Below are 21,730 nucleotides of genomic sequence, written 5' to 3'. Positions count from 1 at the left end.
AAGAATTAAAACAAACCCAGGAACAGTGAAAAACACACCATCTCTGATGAACCAGAAGGGAATAGCATGTGTTAAGTCTCTAAAGCATGACATCTATCTCCCCTTTTCAGAGCAAGCTTTGGAAATCACGGGCTTGGAGAACAGGGGCCTCTGCGACATCCGCACCTCCGACTGCACCAGGACCCGGGTGTTTGGCTTTGGCTTCACAGATTCCCCCAACCTGCACTGCGAGGTTACCAGGCTAATTGTAAGCATCTTCCCATGGACTCATCAAGTATTGATGCTATGGTCAGACTTTGACGTGTTTATGTTAAATCCTGAACAGTGCCGAGTGCCAGTCACTGCCGCAGCAGGGTGCGAATACCGGGAGATCCCATGGCCAATGTGTTCGCCACGAGCCGGGGGAGATGAAGCAGCTCTGCCCTTTCCAGGACTGGTTCCTTGGAAATGCAAAGCTGTGTCTTCCTGCCAATTTGCTCTGTGGGGTTTTGTTTAACTCTTGTTTGGTTCGGCTGCACTGTAGGCCAGTGAAGCTTGAAATCACAATATTATTTCTCATTTTGTGCATCTGCAATGGGTACGCTTGGTTGTTTCCTTAAACTCATCTGAATGTTAAGTGTTGTGGTTAAATACAAGGCTTCCTCAACACAGTTAGAGGCTCCTATGTGAATTTTCTTAGTCATAGTTCAATACCAAGTCAGAAGTTCTAATAACTACTAAACCTGTCTCTTCTGCTCACACTATAATTTTGTTATAAACAACTACACACAGGCAATTATTGGAATGAATTGTTTGGAGTATCCGCACATGCAGACATGAGGTATTGGATTCATCTCATAAATCCACCTCATAAAAGACATTCAGCCTGATTCCCATTCATTACTAACAAGACGCAGCTGAGATTTGCCTACCTTGCCCACTTATGACTGTGTAGGCTCCAAACAAGCAGTGATGTTTTATGTGGCCAACCTTGCTAAGTAGCAGACATTACCTGAAGGAGCCAGAAGGTGCACAAGCTGGCTGCAGAGCCCTAGGAGCAAAGACAATGCTGCTCCAGGACATTCACCTGTCTTGTCCCAGCTGCTCATCCAAAACACAGGCTGCAGCCCTTCCTAAATCAACAGGCCACTTGCATGCATAGAGGAGCATGGCATGCTCTTTACTGTGTTTACAGAAACATCACTTCTTTCAATAAACCATCTGTAAATGCCTTATATTAATAATTAGAAATATAAACATATGTTGACAACTGGAATTGCTTTATATGAGCCTTCAGTTTCTGCACTCTCCTTCTGTTTTACTGTAGCATCTCAATGGCGAATGGATATCAAGAGAGCAAGAAATGACACGAGCAGATTTTCTCAGCTCTGAGGCTGTTGACTGCCAGATTCCTGTCCTGAACATCACAGAGACAGAGGCTGTGCACTTTGTGGCTGGTGACGAGCCGTTCGCAAGATGGCAAGTGAAAGTAGGAATTTCATATGTTTCTAAGAAATGATTTAGAAGAAGGAAATCAGTTGTCTTGGTAAATCAAAATGCAAAGTGCAATTTGCATCCCTTCAGAACTGAAGATGCCTGTAGAAATTCTCACATTAGTACTGGGGAGGGGAGGAGCGGGGGGAACGACACGACACAACCAAAACAACAGGAGTTAAAAACAGGTGTCTTCGTAGGCAATCCAAAAGTGCAAATTGCAATCACTTCTCCACGTAATCACCTGAGATTGATGCAGTTGTACTAATCAATTGTTAATCATTAGTATTTCATTTCTGGAAACCCCAGCTCAAACTCATGATTAGGAAGCAAATGCAAGGCAGTTCTGACCCCTGGGATTCAAGGCAGACCCTTGCACAGCGCAGGAGCGAGCAGGGATGGGACAACCATGGACTTGAGTGGCAGTACCCACACATGCTGGATCTGCTCTGCTGTAGTTTTAGCCCCTTTTGTTCCCAAGGTGATACTTAAGTTCTAAACATTTACAGGAAACCAGTGTCTTGTTGACCTTGTGCCTGCTAACCTTGGTCTCGTGCTCAGTCTGGCTGGTTATTTTCTGCAGACTGCTTGCTTTGCTAAGACTGAGCTCATTTAAATGCACCATAGCTGAGAAAAATATGTTGCAATTGTAGAAAACTGCAGATGTGATTTGAAAATTGCCACATGTAAAAATGAAACGTAATACAGTCTCTTCACTGTGATGTTGCTGCCTGTCCTGTGCCCCACAGCTGTCTCTAACATGGACCAGACTGGGGACACATGTGGCCATGGTGGTTAGGGGCAAGGGAAAGATGCTTGCTAGAGCATATTTGCTATCCAGTAAATTATTTTTAAAATGTGGGGATCTGTAACTAAGAGATGTGTATAAAATTTCTGAAGGAACAGAGCCTGGCCATCAGCCGAGGGCAGATTCTGCACCTTCCTTCTGGAGAAGGTGCAATTTGGACTCTGAGTCTGAATCAGAAGGGCAGTTCTTCTGCTTAGAGTTCCTAAATTTCTCATAGGAGATGCTGAACTCTCCCAGTTGTGAAATGAAATGTGGTGGAAGGACCTGAAAGGACTGGGATGGAGCCCAGAAGGACAGCTCACATTTTTGCATGGGCATGGGGCCATTCCTCCAGCATAATCATGTTGGCTACCATATGCCTCAGACATATCACGATTCAGTTTGCTTTCAATTGCTGCCTTCAAGCCATGAAAAGGTCTGTGTCATTTTTCGATTTTTTTCCTCCCAAAACATATGTTTTTGCATTTGAGTTCAAGGAAATCTCCACACCTGTGAGCCTGCTGCCCTTTCCCTTGCCTCTGAATCTTGCAGAAAAACCAGCTTCGTGGCTAGGCAGCGAGCACACAATTAAATCACCTCAGCCTGATCCAGCCGCTGGCATGCTAATCCCGGCTCTCCTGTGGATCTTTTTGCTGAATAAATTGCGAAGGCAGAGCTCGAAGCTCAGTTTCAAAGGCAGTGAGCCCTATGTGGCAGCACAGAGAACAAAATGATGGAACTTTTCAAGATAAAAAAAAAATGATTTGAAATGATTTTCATGAGTACTCAAAATTTTGCGCTCCAGAAAATTCATGGTAAGACTTCAACATTGATCTTCATGGTTATATTAACATATACCTTTTAAAATGGAGATGGAAGTTTTTCCAAAACCCCAAAACCATTCTTTCTGGAAACACCAGTGTCCTACACTTTCAGAATCTCACCCGCCCTGAAATCAAATTTTAGGGGAATCAGCTAGGTTTCACATAAGCTTTTTTCACTACCAAGGTTGGAGAAGTGGGGGTCTCCCGAGCTCTTCTCAGGGCCTTTTCCTGTTATCCACTCCTGTATTCATGTTTCAGATTTTGCTCTTTCCTTCCATGACATGCTGCTGCATGTTAATAAAGTACACGGGCTACATCAGGGTGTTTGGGATAGTTCATTTAGATATCAAAGTTCAAGCTCCTACTTGGGCAGCAGATGACTTAGGTTGTCCATCCAGATGTCTGGGTGAAGAGGTGGCAGAGCTTGGCAGGCACTTATCTAATTTGGGAAGCAGGTCTCTGGTTTATCTTCAATTTGTTATCGTTGCCTGTATTTGTCAAGAGTAGCAAAAATATTTGCTTGGAAGTCAGTGAGGCAGGAACTGAATTTGAATTCAGCAAGTCTTCAGAGCTTTCATTTTTCATTTATAAAATATTCATGAGAGTCAAATTTTATTTCAATGATGAGGGGCACAAATAGCCACGATGAACGAAAGGTACTTGTCCAGAAGTAGCAGTTCTTCCTTTCCAGATGACACATACGTAAAAACAGCCAAGGCACAGCTCTCAGCGAGCCTCTGGCTTTTAAGGGCCAACTGAATCTGAATGGAGGTTTGCCCAGCTTAGGTCTCATAGGTGCTTTTGGAGCATTTGTTTCATGTCACTAAGGTGACTAATGGAAAAGCAATTGAAATAACTATAAAATAAACCAATTCTAAAAAGACACCAAGATGGAAGTTTATAATAATCTGTAGGTAAAATAAAACAAATTGGAAAGAATTACATTTCATTCACAATGGTCACTTCAGACAGAGAAATTAGTGCAATTTTAGAGCTCTTTATATTTTTCCCTGTCTACCGATTTCACCCATTATTACTGCATTAGTACTGAGACAACACTAGACGCTCTGGTTAAAGGACGAAATGAAATGTAAACTGCATTAAGAATAATATATTCTTAATGGAAGTCCTGCTGCCAATGAGCACTGCTGTTTAGTGAAGAGCAGGTCTTTGGGGGTTGCCTGTTTTGTTAGTTCCTCATTTCCCTCTGGAGAATAAGTTCTTTACTTCTTCAGAAAGGGGGGTTACATTTAGTATAACACACCATACTCTAACATCTTGACTGAGTATGACGCTCAGAAAAGAATATAATTTTCTTCCTTAAGCTATACCATTGAATTTTATTTCAATTTAAGTTAGCCCAAAGTAGTTGTCTCTCTTCTAGAATTTCATACTCTGAATACCTATGAATACTGTCTGTTTACCTACTTGTACCGCTTTCTGCAGAAACAAATGCTCTTAGCTAGCAGTGCATTTTGAGCTGAGAACAATCATGTGTGACACTGTGGGAGTATCAACTGAGTTATGTTCCATGAGCTTTCAGATTATCCTTAGTGAATTTATGATAATTGATGCTTTTTATGGAATTTATTAAAGTAATTTTTTATTCTCTGCACCTCCAGTTTTCTTTGTTCGATTTAACATACATTGAGAACCGAAATAGTTTGTTAACTGATCAACTTTGTACTCTTGGCCCTGTTACTGATGAGGGGATGTGGAGCTCAGGCTGTGCCAACCAGCCCTTTGGTCTGAGTGAGCTTCTGAAGTGCTCTGTATCTGCCTTCTCCCCTGTGGCTGTGGTTCCTCTGCTCTGCCTGCTTTGAGTCACTGAGGGAGACAGAGGTCACAAAGATATTAATTTCTCACAAATGTCATGAAAATCAAAACAGCAGAAGTGCAAAGAGGCTTCTAGTGTCTGCACAGTGGGAAACAGCATCCCTTCTCTGCCTGGGGAAGCCACAGCCAGTACATGTACATGAGCAGGATGGTCAGTGCTTGGCTGAGGTGCAAGAAGTGAAAAGTATAAAATACCTGATAGAGAGGGCTTTGCTTTCCTGCTGGTGTTTATCAGTGTTTTCTGCAAGACTTACACCAGCATTTTTGCATTTGGGTACTCTTTAATATTCACAGGTCTCAAGAGGTGTTACAATGCTTTGTCAAAAGTTAGCTCTCCACATTAGTCTGGCATCTTTTCATTTTTACTGCAGAAAAATTAAATTAAAATGTAAACTCACATCACTCTTTTTTATGCAGTCATATGAAAACTGCCATTCTACATTAAGGCTTTCTAAGCTACCCACGTGTACAGCAATGTCCTTCTAATGTACCTTCCTGTGGAAATAGGACTGTTGCTGTCTGGTATTATAGAGCCTAGCACTTTTTAGAGGTTAATATAGAGCCACCTAAAGAATATATGTTCTTTTGGTTTGGTTTGTTTTCCTCAAGCTTATTTACTGATTTACCATACAGTAAGAAAATGGTTCAAAATTTCAGCCAAATGTCTTAATTTTATTTCACAACTCCTTGAAAGGCATCCTTGTAGTACTTTAGTACCTATGCAGTCTTTATAAAGGTATTGAAAAAAAAAGTGCTCAGAAAAAAAAAAAAAACAACAACAATCAGAAATGTTGAATGCCAGCTAAGCCAAAATATCTTTTGGTTATTAATGAATAGTTTCCAGTTTGGACTGGAACATTAAGCAATTTGTTCGCTTGCAGTAGAGCAACTCACAAGTGCTTTAATTTATCTTGCTGGCAGGCATCCAGTTCAAGGGTGCAACAGTATATGCTCCAAAATGAGCAGACAGTCTCCATATGGAACATTATTACTTATAAGGATGATTTTTGTATCATTTAGATCACTAATGATGGCTTCCAGTACAGTAATTCCAGAGTGCTGACCCTGTATGACACAGTCTGCCAGGCCTGTGAATCCCATCCAACCGGACTTTGTAAATTAAAGGTAATTTAAAGAGCATAAAGGTTTAATATGGATCATTCATCTCCTCCCTGGCCCTCTCCCTCCCTTTGATGTACTGTGTGTAACAACTGTTTTAGAAGAGGAAAATCTATTTCACAGGTCAGTTGCACAGTCTGATACTTTTCTGTCTTTTACAACCTCTTGTCCATGTGTGTTGTTTTTTTTTAAACCATATATATATATGCATATATATATATATATTACAAATATATGGTATGAATACCTGATAGAGCATGCTTTATGGTGGGCCTTTCTCAGGATGGCTCTTCCCAAAGAGCATGGCTGACAATACGCATACTTTTTTGCTATACTTTTTAATGGAAGTAAATAAGACTGTGCGGTCTCCCCTGCCAGGCAGCTTGCCTTCACTGTTGAAGTGTCTCTCCTCGGAAGCTCTTTTACCTCTCCCAGGCTGCTTGGCAGGGGTAATGTAACTGTAAGGTATATCATTTCTATACCCATTTTCTGCTGTTGCAAAAGGTATACTATGATGCATGTTACATGGTTTTTGTTGTGTGAAAACACCCTTGAGAGAACATAAAACATTCTTGCTTACATTAAATACCACTAAGTACAAACATATAGTGCTTTGACAGTTTCAAAATCGTAATCAAAAGCCTAGTGCTATGTTTTAAACTGCCAGAATGCCAGGAACTGCCTGGAGAATGCTATATCCCTCTCATTATTATTAGTGTAGCATCTCCCATCCCTTAAAAAAGAGCTTTCCTGCTCTTATTTTCTAGAGGACTGCATGAGACACCTTTTCTGTTTTTTTCAGAGGGGCTTTAAAAGATACTTTTGGAGGGTGTTGGGTAAGGAATATTTGAATGTACTAATCCTGCTTTCTTACTACCCTGAGGCAAGCACAAATGAACAGGAGACCACCAGTCTTCATTCTTACAAAATGAAGATTAATCAGGTATATCTTAACCTATGTGCCTCACTGTTCTCATTAACGCTAATGGGAAAATACAGTTTTCAAAGTTGCACTGATTGCAATAAAGAACCAGTTACCAAAATAAAATGAAACTTCACATTTTTCAAATAAATCAGTGAATAGAAACTAGTTTATATGCCCAAATGAGGGCAAAGTCACTTAAATTTCAGATTAAAATTATTATGTCAAAACCATTTCAATTAAAGCTAGGTGGTTTGTTGGTTTGTTGTTTTTTGTTGTGTTTTTGTTGTTGTTGTTGTTTGTTTGTTTGTTTTCAAGGGTTTTCCTTATTCTTACACTCTAGGAATTCAGAAGTATATACGTTTTCTCAATATGCTGGTGTTCTCTTTGTATTATAATAATTTCTACCCTAAGATGCTTCAAGGCACTATTTGAACTAGGCTTCCAATTGCATCAAACCACATTCTAATTACCCCTCTTACAACATTACTTTGTAATACCTAAATTGCTTTCAGAAAAGGTGTTTCAATTAGGGGACATTTTATGTCAGGCCATTTCGCATTTTGTGTTCCACGTTTATGGAGCCCATTCTCTAACACATTATCACATCAGAAAAAGCAGCTTTTTCATCAGAACTTCAAGTCTTTGAAAACAACAATGTAATAAAAATCTAATTAACATCCAAATTTTAATGTGGGAGATTTGTCATGTTGGGGCAATTATGAGCTTTTATTATTTTTTTTAAACTTACTCATTATTCTTAACTATTATTTATTTAAAATACAAGAAGTTGAGAAAGAAGAAAAGCAATAAATAGCAAACACAAGGCCAGTAACAGGGCACACACCAGTCTCAGCACCATCTTTTGGGGCTGGTGGGACTATTTGCTGTGCCAGGCAGGTGGAAGGCCAGGAGCCCATGAATATGTACACTCTGAAGTCAGACATTTGATTACGGCACAAACAGGTAGCTGCTTTGAGTTTACCTCTTTTACCTACCAGTGCTAGTGAAAGCCCAGCAATCTGATCTTTCTAAGGGGCTGTGCAAAACCCCCAATGGTCACGGGATTTTTTTTCAGAGCAACGTGTATTCAAGTGAGGGAAAAGGAAAAATATCTTTGGGCCCTGGTAGCTTCTCCCTCCTGCTGTCCTGCTGTAGCCGGGGCGTTCTGCCATCTTCGGCCCCTGTCGCTGTGTTCAGCCATTTCTCTACAATCACCTTGCAGAAGCCTAAACACTAATAAAGATCTTTATTCTGTTTTTATATCATTGCTTTTTCGTATTTTTATGAAGAACCTCCAGAAATAATTCAGTTACCAGAAAAGGGTTCCAAAATTTCAAATGGAGTTTTGTGCAAGTATTTTTTGTTAATCTCATGCAACTCTTTTCTGAGTGTTACCAAATAGTCATCATGTTAGTAGTCACAGCTAGGAATAATGATCACATACAGTACATACCGATAAAATGAAAAAATAAAAATAAAAATCATGTTCTCATTCATCTATGATGAGCAGCATCACATATTACCTAAGATAAAGGATTCACAGCTACAAGGATCTCACATGGAAACTGGAAAACCTCCATGTCTTGTTTTCTTCATGTCAGTAGAAAGTACTAGCATTTAAATTGATATTATTTTACTCCTTCAAAAGACAAGCAAGCTCCTGCTTATCTACAGAAATATTAACTGCTAATTTCTTATCTTTCTTACTTCTTTTTTCCTTGCCTCCACCTCCCACCCATTTTTATTTCCTTTTTTGGCAGGAAAATACTTGTAATATAGATGGACTTTGCTATGGTGAAGGAGAGTCAAGCCCTACCAGTCCTTGTCTTCTCTGTGAACCTGACATTTCTAAGTTCACCTGGTCTATTAATGAAAGTAAGACCATTTTTTCTAAGATTTAGAAGCGCTTAGATGGGAATTTAATACTAAGTCTATGAAATGCACAGTTCATTTAGCTAACATGGGCCTAGCCTGCATAGGACTTTATGTGGTGGGAATAACTGAGTGCACAGGAAGTCCAGCCTGATCAGCAGCAGGAAGCACTCCGCTGTGTGCACTGGGCATCTGGACTCTTATCTTGTCCTGGGTGAAACCTGACAAATTTCTAATTAATAAAAGCAAAATAACACCTGAAAAACAGAAATTTTGACATGCCCCACGCAGGGCCCAAGTCTGTCAGCTAAAGGTGATGGACCCTAAAAATGCCTGTGATCATCTCACAGGTACAAATCTTTAAGGGAACAATTTGAGGAAAACACTGCTTTTAAAACACTAATGTATATTTTTGGTATCTTTCCCTGAGCCAAATGCTATGAAATGCCACACAAAAGACCTTGGCCTGGCAGGGAGTCTAAGTGATAGGGAACAGCCACTCATTGCCTTCGCTGCCACGAAACCTAACGGCTCATTCTTCAACCCTTCATGGCACGGGTCATGGAGAAGGCTGCCTTTTGAAGCACCTCCTGAATGCTAAGGATTTAATCACAGTTTTTTCATGACTGCATCCCCAGTGTAAAAAACAACCACGGCTTAACACTTGCTTTACAGATAATCCATAAGTCTAGAAACATTGGTCTCATGGTGCATCTTCACACTTACATGAACATATCTACATCTGCTCCATATAAAGATTATAATAACACTTTTAAGTAGATTCATGTGTTGGAACTAGAGTTTCTCTGTAATTTTAGCTTCAGTAAGGAGAAGCAATTACAGAGAGGTATGTGAATGAGAGGACCTGTTTGATTTGCTTGTTCACAGTTTTATATTCCTGGAGCGACTGAAGGAATTCCTTCCCCTATTTCTTCTGGAAAGGAAAAGATTGATCTTTTCCTTGGGGAGCAACTGGGGATGCTCATGGACAGAGACTTCTACAGAGTGCGAGGCATGGCAGGAGAAACAGCAAAGGTGCAACACAGTGGCCAGAGTCCACAGCTCAATAACCAGGGAGAGAAGTGAGTTGGTACTCCCTTCTCAGAGATGATAGAAAGGCACTTAAGAAAGACTCAGCAGTTTCTGGCAATATGAGAAATCATAAGTTGTCCGAAACCAAGCTTAGAAGCAGGAACGCAATTGGAAGGGAAAGAGCTATTCATGAGCCCTTGGAATTTCTGTTCCAGACTAGCCACATTGAATTTTCTCTATTTAGAAACACACAGCTCTTGTTTACGTCCTAAAAAATCTGGTTCCTATAATTTAAATTTCCCTGCCAAGATAAGGCGTAGAGAGATCCATCCCAAGTGTTGTCCAACGAAGAATCCCATTACATGCTACTTGAAAGAGTACTTAGAATGCCTAATGGTAAGCCAGACCTGAAGAAAAACTTGTGTGCCTGAAAGAAAGCCTTTTTTCCTCCAAGGGTATAATTGAGTTTAATGAGAGGTGTTAACTATGACACACAAATCTTGCCTCCATTCTGTCCTTCCACTGTATTGGCCACAGCTATATTATCTTCAGGGGTAAGCTGATTCTGACTGTCATATAAAATTCTCATTACCGGTACTAAGACATTTTAATTTTAAAATTTAGAAAATGGCTTAAAAGGAAAAAAAATCATTTATTTTGGAATTTATAAAACTAGGAGTGATCTATGAAATCAGGAACAGATCTTGGTTCACTTTTCAATAATTTAAAAATCTAAAAATATTGAAAAGGTACTTGTCAAGCTTGTTTTCAAATACATGAGTACCTTTTAAAAAGTACTGCAATAACTAGGAGTGTATATATGTTCACTGGATAGCAAGGAGGCCTCTGTGGAATTAAAAACACTCTTGTTCACAGACTGCCTTCAGAATATCTGATATTATCTTATTTTGTGGTCTACAACATCTTGTAACCCTCCATCCAGTTAACACCTTTGTGTTTATCTCTAAATGCATACCAGCATCAATATTTCATTTATTACTTTGGGCACAACCTTTATGGGCTCCATGGTTTGAGTGTTTCTGAAGTAAAAGGTAAATTAATGGATGGAAGCTTTCAACAGTTTTGCCAGGACAATCTGCTGGCCAAGCAGTTTAGAAAGCTCTGATAGCACAGCAGCAATGAGTGCAGAGGCATTTAAATAATTGCATAATGTGAGACATGATACAGAAAGCAGAGCTTGATAAAAGGATATGCACACACAAAGAATCCCTGATGATGACTTCCCACAAGCATTATGCAAAGACACATGCTGTCTTTATGAGAACACACGTATAGCTCGTATTTTTAGAGTGTGACTTGAAATTAATCCTCTATTAGAGATGTTCTCTAAGTTAAAAACAACTATGCACAAATTGCATTGTGAGAAGATTCCTTTAAATATCAATATATGTCAATTTGTACTGCTGGTTAGAAAAGAAAGATGGCTTGAGACTGAGGAGGTTTAGGACACTGAGACAAAATTCCCAGCCCTGCACAGTGCTGCTGTCACCTCAGGGTATTCATCTGATCTTACTTTTCCTTGGTTTCTAATATTAAAATGTAATACTTTTCTCTACCTTGTCCTCCTTACATATTTATATTGGACATATCTTCAGGCAGCATTTGTCTTTTACTGTAAAATAGCCCAGTATAATTAGGCTTTTATCTTCATTAAGGAAAGACTGAATGTAAACATCACTAAAAATAACAATGCCAATGTTGACATGATATGCACTACTGTCTCTAGGGACAGAGAATTTCAGTATCACTGATGTGCCTCTCCCAGCACTGAGAAGATTTTTATTCTAGAAATGTCCAACTGAATTCAATCACACTGCTCAGGCTTAATTACCACGCATGTGTAAAGGCAGTAGAATCTGCTCAACAGAAGAGTTACACAACTTCCTCACCCCTGCCCCATCCTCCCAGAGTTGTACACCCAATTTGTCATTCATCATTTTGAGAATTATTTTGCTTATATTTAGGTAGATTGATTGATTGATTGATTGATAGAATAAATAATATATATATGTATTAGAGATAAAATTAAAGTTTTAGTAAGAACTGAGGGAGGTGGACCAGTGAGAGGTTATAAAAGTCATGTCCAATCTCCTCCCATGTATCAGATAGACATCAAAAGTAATCAAAGTTCAGTATGGGGCATGAAAAAAATAGAAGTAAAAAAGTATACTATTTGGCAAAGCCATTTCCTGCCTCTAACACCCACGTTGTTTCCTCCATCAGTCTCAGGATGCTTTCTGCACCCTCATGACTGAGAGCACCCCTAAGGAGAGACCCGCAGTCTGAATCTTCACGTGGGAGAAACTGGAATTTATGTAATCGTGGTTTCATTTTTTGCTATTTAGACAACCTGCCTCCTGTGTTCCAGGCCCCCTCCAGCCAGCTGCTGACATTTATTGGTGAGAATTTTGTTTACCAGTTAATAGCAGTGGATCCGGAAGGGTCAGCTGTGCTATTCATCCTAGAGGCTGGGCCGCAGGATGCCAGGCTCTCTCCTGCTGGCCTTCTTATCTGGAAAGTGGATTCAGAAGACAGGCAGACCTTTGAATTCACGGTGTCGGATGAATGCAATGCACAGAGCAGATACTCTATTGAGGTAAGGAAATGAATGTTTTAAAAGCAAAACAAAACAAACCTGTTTATCATGTCATCACTTTGGTGCAATTGTCGTTATAGCTAATAATTTGTTACTGTCTTAAAAACTCAGACTTCAGCTATTTCCTCATAAGGGTATATTATCCAGCATAGCAATAATGATCAATTAATGGAATAAATATCTCTGAGAACACAGAAACTACATATACAATGAACAAGAGAGAGTGCTATTGATTGCTGTTTGAAAGAACTCTCTTGCAGAGCCTGTTAATGGTTCATTAATCTGCTTTAAAATTCACATTCTGCATTTGGATTGCAGAAAAAAAGCATATAACATAAAAGACCAAGTTTTAGCTATAAAAGGGAGATTATAACTCACTCTCAATGATATTTTTAGAGGGTGTCTTGCTCTTATGTCATTACTCCACACTTTAAGTTTCTTGGCAGAGCTTGTGCATTGCTTTGTCTTTATTGTGTAGCCTAGCATTAATCCCATGATAGGATGAGCTAATAAAGTGGGATGCAGACTCTTGCCACAAGAGCAGTTTTGTGAAGAAAAGAAAGGATTTTTTCCTAAAGATTCCAATTTTTACTCATTCAAACCACTGTCATCAAAAATACCAGTCTGATGAACACACACACAGCAAAGGGGAAACATTTCAAACTAGATCTGTGCTTAACTAGATGAGATAGTGCAAAGGTTCAAATCTATTGAAATGCTATTCTCATCAATATATAACATGACCTGGACCTCCCTTCCTTGCAATAGAGACTGGCTAAAGAATGCCACAATCCTGTTCCTTCCTGGGAGACATTTGTAATGTAAAACAGTAAGAAAGGTACGCAGGCAAGCAAAGAGAAAAGATTTTTTTCAGTTCTTCTTTGAAGAATGAGGAACGAATCCTGCCCTCAGATATCATGTAAAAACTGCTGTTATAGCAAATAGGACTTTTTTCTTATAAGAAATTAGAATGTGCCCTTAAGTGTTGAAGAAAAATCCCTTTAATGTCACGCTTTCAGCCAAATAAATAAGTATGCTGAGTATGAGACCATCTATCCAGACAAAAGAAATTGGTTAGAAATAAGTTTTCATAATACTAGAAAATGTGTCTGCACTGCAAATCCATCCCTTCCTGAAGGGTACCAATACACCTCTCAGCAGTGATTATTTGGAGGATCATTATCACAACTCCCTTTTGCCTTCCTCAGGTTCGAGTGAAGCCCTGCAGCTGCCTCAATGGTGGAACGTGTGTTACCAATATTAAATTCCCTCCAGGCCTTGGTGAATATCTGTGCTTGTGTCCAAATGGATTTGATGGGGAGTTTTGCCAGGAAGATGTTAATGAGTGCAAGTCAAACCCATGTGGAAGCGGAACGTGTGTGGACGGCGTGGACCGCTACATCTGTAAATGTCCCCCTGGTTTGGGAGGTAAGGCATCACTGTTCCCATCTCCAATTTAACTACAGACATATTGTGTTTCAGGGTATTTTGAGAGCACACAACCACAAGAACCTGTCAAATGGACTGCATTTGCTTCCTCTTCTTCTCCCATGACTCAGCTGTAGACAGATAGAAATCGTGTAAAGGCAGCTATCTAATTATCCATGCTCAAGGAAAGAGAAAAGACCTAAAGGTCTGTAGTTATGAAACGACCATTCAAAGAGGCTGCGAATCACTCTGATCTCAGCTTCCACTGGCTTATTTCCCAGCTGTCCATCCATGAGAAGAGCCAGAGGAAGACTGAGTGGAAGAGGGAAAAGGTGAAGATCCAGGACCCTCTCACACGCCTAAGGATTATAATAAATGTAGCCAATGAAAGAACTGTGAATGAATTATTTATTTATTTTTTTTTGTTTATTTGTTAGGTCTATGAAAGAGAAGTAGATATGGAAAGCATGCAGAAATAAATTCATTTAGTCCTAGTTGAAATTTCCTCAAGTTTAAGCCTTAGAAAACTGAAAGCCCATTGGGTTGTCAGACATACCAGTGGAACAAAAGCTAATCTTTTAAGCTGTTCAGGGCTGAACAAAATATGTTTTTAACAGATGCAGAGAAGAGCAATGATCAGCCCCCCCTACCCCACCCAAAAAAAAAAAAAAAAAAAAAAAAGATCTTTTTAGAAAGGCAGAATGTAAAGCATGAAGAGGAGGAGGGGAAGAATGAAATGCAGCGAAGACAACAGAGGTGGATGCAAGACATATGCTACAAACAGGAACAGAGGGAGTGAAAACCTGACATGTCAGGAGGAAGAGAAGCATCTAATAGATAATGGAGGTGAGGAGACAACATGTTGGTACCTGTCACGCCATTTATATTGTCAGCTTTGGTGCATTTGGGACATCTGTGAATGATTCCCACACAGTAGAAAGCACTTGTGACAGCACGTGGGGATGACCCCTCTGTTCTGCGGGCTGGTGCCAGCCACTCGAGGCTCTGCTGCTTGAAGCTTCTGGCGTTTGGCTGTGCTGAGTTGCTGCTGGGTCTCACAGAGCACCCAGCACCTCCTCCAAGCCAGGACCCACACTCGCTGCTCAGAGCATGACTCACTGCCAACACAACAGATTTTCATTTGGCCCAAGCATGCCTTCTGTAATTTCACTGAAGTTGTGGCCTTTTCATTCGCAGTTTAGCCTTTCCAGAGGTACAAGGCAATACTGAACATACGGGTTTTGTCCAGCATTTCTAGACTTGGCCCTTGCTTAACTTTGCAGACAAAGGGCTGCTAACATGGGTGCTGTTTAAGACAGCCACTCACTCACCCGGGTCACTAAACAGTCATTGGAAAGTGAAGGGTACTAACTAAAACTGTGTTAAAATGTCTCTTGGATCAGCACTATTTCAAAAGAAATAAAAAAAAAAAAATCAACCTTAAGCTGAACTCAGCTTTCAGTACTCGAACTTGTCAAAAAAAACCCTACTCTGCTCACATATGAAAGCACGAATGGATTCATGACACCTGTAATGTTGGCTGCTGTACAGTGCTACAGCTTTGAAAATACCAAGTAAAGGTAACATCAAAGGCATAGTGTCTATAATCAAAAACCTCTATTTTAAACAAAAGCAACAGATAGATTTCCCTCAGTGGGCTTATACAGGCAGAAAGGTACCCCTTCTCTTTCAGGAGGTCATGGCACTTTTGCTGTTTTAGTCATGCAGGATTGCAAGTCGAGATTTCATTACCTACAAAATTCCAGTGGGAATGAAACAAAAATAATTCAGAGTTGGGAGTTCAGAAAGTGCCCTGAACAATCCACATAATACCTAGAGGGTTGATCTTGTTGATCTAGTTGATCTGGTAGTGACTCCAGGTAATGCTACAGCACAGCCAAAGCCTGCTGCTATCCAAAGTGTTTATGCTGGAAAAGACTACTCATAGAGGAGAACACAAACATAAGAACAACATTAGAAAATGAAAGTTTATCCAAATATAAAAATCCCCAAACAAATCAGCACATGTAGAATGGCATGGTGCTGAATTCTGCTGGAAATGTTACTATAAGCACAGGGAAATTTGGGATCAGTTTTGGCTAGATTTGGCTAAACACCTTAAAAATACCATGAGGAACAGTTCTTCATTGCCTTCAATGAGGTAGATTAAATGAATAAAAAGCAATATAATTCCATGCGTTAATAATGTCAGTGTATCTGCCCCCATTGTTTGATCTTCTCCAGCAGTTTCACACTGCTGACTTTACTCACTTTATGTGGTATTGCACATAAATGGAGTGAAATCAAGCTCTATTATTCCACATAAAATAGTCTCCCATAATTACAATGCATTGCTTATAAATTCACATGAATTGTATTCTGAAATGTGGTTCTCATTCTTACACAAACAGTAAAGAGTGAAATACCCAACACTTTAAAATAGCATGTTTGAAAATAACATACAGACAACTCTGGAAACAAGGACATAGGACACCTTGATGGCCAGAGAAACTCAGTTTTCTGCAACCCTTAAGTCCTGTCAGTTGAAATAAATATGTGTTGCTTTTGCTGTGCTTCCCTGGCCCAAAAAGCTAAAACAGAAGCAATAACAAAATACAAATATAATTGAGTGAAACAGGAATACAACTCAAAATTTTAATAGCAGGTAAGAAATTATAAGCAAGTGGAGTTGAAAGCCAGCTGGGAAATAGATGATTTTACTTCAGGGCAGGTTCTGTGACAACAATAAAAGCTCATCCTTGATGCTGTGTTTATGTCTCAATTCCCCAGAAAACCATCAATAATCTAATGAGAAGGCAATGCTATACTGCTCAAGTGACAGCACCATTTCACCGTCAGATCTTTACAAATGATAGGGAACAGGTAGTAGAAAGAAAATGTTAACTCTTTTGAGAGCTTCCCAAACATCACCGCAAGAGAAGAAGGATAGGGAACGAAGTGCCTTGCTAAATGGTAGTAATTCAAGTGCATCTGTGTATCTCAGGCAATGTAAGTGCGTAATTTAAGAATGGGAACAATGCAGGGAGAGAAGCCATAGGAAAATATGAGGAGGATGACTCCAGAATTATTAATACTTTGAATTTCTGCAGAGACTTACACATGCTTATCTCATTGTGTGTTCAAAGTACATTCATTTACCCTCACCGGTGGTAAAAACAATTCCTATTTTTCCTTCTTTAGGCTACTGAAAGCAAGAATATCATCTGCTTGAGAACAGAAACCCTTCTTGAAAAAAAAAAAAAAAAAAGTATCTAAATCTCTAAATTGGAAAACCATTCTTTCTTCCAGTTATTAATATATAAAGGAGGAGGGGAGGAGAAGAAGCTATAATTTCATTTTACTTTTCAGGCAACTGAAAAAAAATAAATTTGTTCATGGTGTATAATAACCTTAGAATTCCTCAATGAGATTGCTTCTTCATTTTGAATCAACATAACCTGAACACAGTCAAAAAGACTCTCTCTGCATCTGTAGGTGGTCAGCTCCTCTCGGGGCATAAAAGGACTTCATCTTCTCAGCCAATTTCTCATGCAGGGTTGGAGAAATAGAGCTGGCGTGGAAACAGATGTTTCAACCCTGCAACCTGAGGATCTTTTATTCCTAATATTTTTATTTGTATGGTAACAGCGCCAACAGAATTGAGACTCTCTTGTGTTGCAGTGCACTGGAGGTCATGCAAGCATAACAACTGACATTTCTTGTTGCAGACAGTTTTCTGTCCATTTCTGCTGATTCTTCAGCAACCTTCAGCCAAGTTTCAGACTTTCTAAATATTTGTCATCAGACTCTCCTGGATTAACATTATGCCAAAATTGATCAGATACTGTTTAAAATCAAATCTATTTGAGTCAAAGTGCTTGCATAGTTCCACCTTTAAGTTACAAAATTCAGTCAAGTGGGTTTTAAAATTAAGCTTGCTATTTATGTTCTTCCTTGGCTTTTTGTAATTCTCTCATCTTTGAGATTTTTAAGTCAGACCCTTGCAAAACAGATTATATAGGAAGGAGGAGAAGGGACTGAGTGGGAAGAAGTTTTTGTTACTCAAAACTGTGAAATTCATTCTTGCTTTGATTGCCTGTGGTATCATGTTTAGTCTTTAAACTCTACCCAGTGAAAGAAAGTAATCACTAGTCTAATCAGTAATCCAAAATATAACAATGGAGGGAAAAAAAAGTAAGTTAATACCTGCAACACCAGGTAATGTCCACTTTAAATGAAACAAGGAGAGCTTTCCTAGAGCAAGAAACATGCAAAACCAGAACAATCTAGATTCAAATGGCACCAGAAAAGGGACATGCCTTTTGTTCTGCTTTTCTTTTTTTTTTTTTTTTCCTTTTCTTTTTAATTTTTTTTCCCCGAGACAAAGCAGCCATGAGAAGGTGGAGTCAGTAGCTTCTTGAGACACCTCAATCAAGAGAGACTTCAGTTAGATTTTCTTACATGGAGATACTATTTTAACTTGAAAGGAGCTGTGGAAGCTATCTGAAATGCTGAAACAATGAGAGATTATGTTGTAGAAGATGAATAATGATGTTCTGTTCTTATCATTCTGTAATTCATTCCTCTGTGACAAATTTCTCTTTTGAAGAAAAAAATATTATTTTATCCTTAAATCTTCTGCCATGATAAAGGTGAACAGCTAATATGGAATATGCCATTCTGTACCTTATGGTATGTCATGAAACAGGTACTTGGACTATTCAGACAGTGTCCCAATCTGCTTGAGTATTCCCACAGGGAACAAAGGGCATGCCTTAATAGAAATTATATGGGATAGTTTAAGACTGGACTGTCAGGACTGAATATTCTGGTAACCAACAATAGCCAAGCAAGTTTTCTCAAGTGCACAGAGAGAGCATCATGCATATCTGAAGCCAGAGGGAGTTTTTAAACAACATTGTATATGATTATTCTGTATCATTTAATGTTCAGCTAGTCATTTTAGCTTTTGGGTCAGCTTCCCCTGCAGGTACCCATTAAATCATTCAGTGTTGTGAATTTGAATATCAGTTACATCAAGGGATTTTTTAAATGCCTATTTCCAAAGTCAGCAATAGCCAAGACCCATTGTTTTGGATTCAGATCCTACAGCAGCTTATCTTCTGAACACCAGCACTGTGGCTTAGAGATATTTTCAGAGAGTTTCTTCAAATTTTAAATAGAAAAACCTGTAGGTTTTTTGTTTGTTGTATTTTATTTTTTAAAAAAATGTCATCATTTTGTCTGATTTACCTTTAGCCAGACTGTGCTGTTGTACAATAAGCTGTTAATAGTGTGAGGTTCACATAGAAATGAAGACTGTCAGTACATGGCATACCCTAAAGTCAAAGTGGTGAGACTGGCTTCTTCAGTGTATGACAAAGATCTCGCATAAACATGACAACAAAAGCAGCAGCAAAGGTGTGAAATGTAGGGGCAATCATTTATTTAATATGCATAGTTTTCTAGGAGCAGTAGTCTCAGGTTCAGCACTTCTGGTGCCAATAACAACAGTAATAAACAGTGTGATAAAAGCAGGTTTAAGTGAGACAGTGGGGAATTTGGCACCATGTGAGTGATGTACCCTGTAATGAGTTTACAGCTGAGAAGTAAGCCTTAGTCTGCTTGAACATTTGAGCTGAGGAATAAACAGGGAATCTTTCCCAATTATTAACCTCCACTTTGTTTTGCCACAGGGCTTACTTGTCAGGAGGACAGGAATGAATGTGAAGAGAGTCTTTGTTTTCCTGGAGTGTCCTGTATGAATACCTTTGGATCATACATATGTGGAATTTGCCCCAGTGGGATGGAGGGAAATGGTAAAATTTGCAAATGTAAGTGCATGATTTGTTTTAATAGAAGGGTAAATATGGGTCCACTTCTACTACGATTATCCTTAATCAAGTACTTTGCCACTTGCTTCAAGAACAGACCTCTAAATATATAAACCACACTATTGTCATTTTATATTAATATGGATAATTGCAAATTGGTCTCGGTTTGCTATTTTTCACTGCAGTTTAGTTTCATTTTGATTAGAACGAACACCATAGCATACCAAAAAAACACATATATATATTTTTTCTAGATGCCAGCTAGATAGTTTGCCAAGGACATTCCCCAAGTTCTCCACTGTTTCACTCCTAAATATATCATCCACTAACAAGTACTCAGGGAACACCTCCAGGATTACTCCTGTTCTGAGTGAATGCAGGAAGGATATACAGTAGGAGAAAGAAGGTCTCGGGTAGTTTCATGAGAGGAAGGAGTCCATAGCTGCTGAGCTCACATTTGGCATAAAGTCATGCCACAGTTCCCAACTAAAAAAAGGCCAGGAACAATTTAATACCTGCTCAGTATTTGTTGTTGGGGCAGTCCTCAGCAAGTTCTTTAGTAGGGGGCTACACTGACTTTGTACCATGCTGAGACCTTTCCATCACAATGGAATGTGACCTACTCTGCTTTTTTTTTTTTTTTCAGTCAAACACACGCAGGTTTTCTCCAGAAATAACATTTGGTGGGCAAGGAGGAGAAAACTCAGTATTTAATGTGTTTTGCATTTATTTGTTAGGGTTTCCAAATAAGCATAAAAAGCAAAAGAGCAAAAGATACAGATATCCACTTTTCCTCATATTGACTACCAAATGAAAAAAAAAAAATCTGATGTAAAAAGACTCAGCTGTAATTGCAGAATCCTGGCATTAGCAGGATGGCTCTTGGTGGTTTACCAAATATACCTTTAATCATATTGCCTAATGTCTGTATAGAAATGCTTTCTTTAATGTATTGTTGAGCCATACTGATCATTTCAAAGTGATTTTTTGTCTGTCTCACCAATGTGTAGGTAATTTGACTAATGAATCAATTATGCCCTTTTTCAAAATACATCAGAATCATAATTTCTTCCTATGCATTTTTAATTACAAATATATTTATTTATAAAATGTACATTTATTAGAACAAGTAAGCCTGAGGTCTTCCTTGCCCACCCAAAACAGGACAGAAATCATCCTTCACGTATGTAACATACAGACTGTAATATGTCCACCACGCATGCTTCCCTTGCTGAAGGAAGTGTAAAGGCTTGTCAGAGGAAGGAGGAGAAAACTGAAGTAATTTTATAGCTGCTAGAGTGGGTAGCAGCTACAGTAGGTAGCAGCTCATTGCATTATTTATCACATACAGAAGTGTCATAATCTCAGGTTTTGTTATGAGTACAGAAAACTTGCCATACATATTCACATAGACTTTGCAAGCCTAGATCAATCAAGAAATTCCCTTCAAATTATGTAGAAATTAATATTTTCAAAAGTTTCCAGCATTCAGCTTTCTTATTTACATCCATACATAATTAGTATAGATATCTTGAAGTGTACAAAGTTTGAAGCTGAACTAACCAAGGCCAACAAACACACACAATATAGTTTCAGGCAGAAGCTTTTGAGGAGAGGCAGGAATCAGGCAGACCTCAGGTCCTAGGGATTAGCGTAGCGTCTTCATCCAAGTAACAACGCTGCATAATGCATAGGGACCTGAGGCCTCCTTACTGCCCTTAGCTCAATAAAAGATCACTGTGCATAATAAGTATATCTCTCAGATAAGCAAGGTTTAGTGAATTTATGCACTGTAATTTTTTCTATGCTCATGCAGAAGCTTTACTGTATGTCAGCAGCTGACTCACCTGATTTGCCTTTATTTGCTTGATGGTTAGCTTCCAGAACAAACTTCTGTTAAGTTATCTGATTTGTTGTTACTGCTGCTTTTTATCATCAATCACAGCTAAGCTCTTACAACCTTGTTTCCTCGTCTCCATGCTT

At 39.1% G+C, this 21,730-nt stretch overlaps 1 protein-coding gene and 1 long non-coding RNA gene across 3 annotated transcripts in view; one reads left to right on the top strand and one right to left on the bottom strand.

Annotated features, from left to right (window-relative positions):
* The window catches only part of LOC308198226 (von Willebrand factor D and EGF domain-containing protein-like), a 178,457-nt gene that overhangs the window by 96,660 nt on the left and 60,067 nt on the right, over positions 1-21,730 (top strand). For both annotated transcript variants that reach the window (XM_080600292.1, XM_080600291.1), the window contains exons 12-18: positions 111-247; positions 1,307-1,468; positions 5,941-6,045; positions 8,725-8,839; positions 12,235-12,485; positions 13,694-13,913; positions 19,610-19,747. In XM_080600292.1, coding sequence (XP_080456418.1) covers positions 111-247; positions 1,307-1,468; positions 5,941-6,045; positions 8,725-8,839; positions 12,235-12,485; positions 13,694-13,913; positions 19,610-19,747 — 1,128 coding nt within the window. The remainder of the gene's footprint in view (positions 1-110; positions 248-1,306; positions 1,469-5,940; positions 6,046-8,724; positions 8,840-12,234; positions 12,486-13,693; positions 13,914-19,609; positions 19,748-21,730) is intronic.
* Positions 1,521-21,711, bottom strand: LOC308198231. The gene is made up of 3 exons (XR_013953761.1): positions 21,595-21,711; positions 12,306-12,400; positions 1,521-3,992 (listed from the first exon to the last, which is right to left on the bottom strand). It is a non-coding gene; the product is annotated as an uncharacterized lncRNA (long non-coding RNA).

This window comes from Anser brachyrhynchus (genome assembly GCF_964034855.1).
Source record: "Anser brachyrhynchus genome assembly, chromosome: 7".
NCBI lineage: Eukaryota > Metazoa > Chordata > Aves > Anseriformes > Anatidae > Anser > Anser brachyrhynchus.
This window is presented reverse-complemented; position numbering and strand designations above follow the sequence as displayed.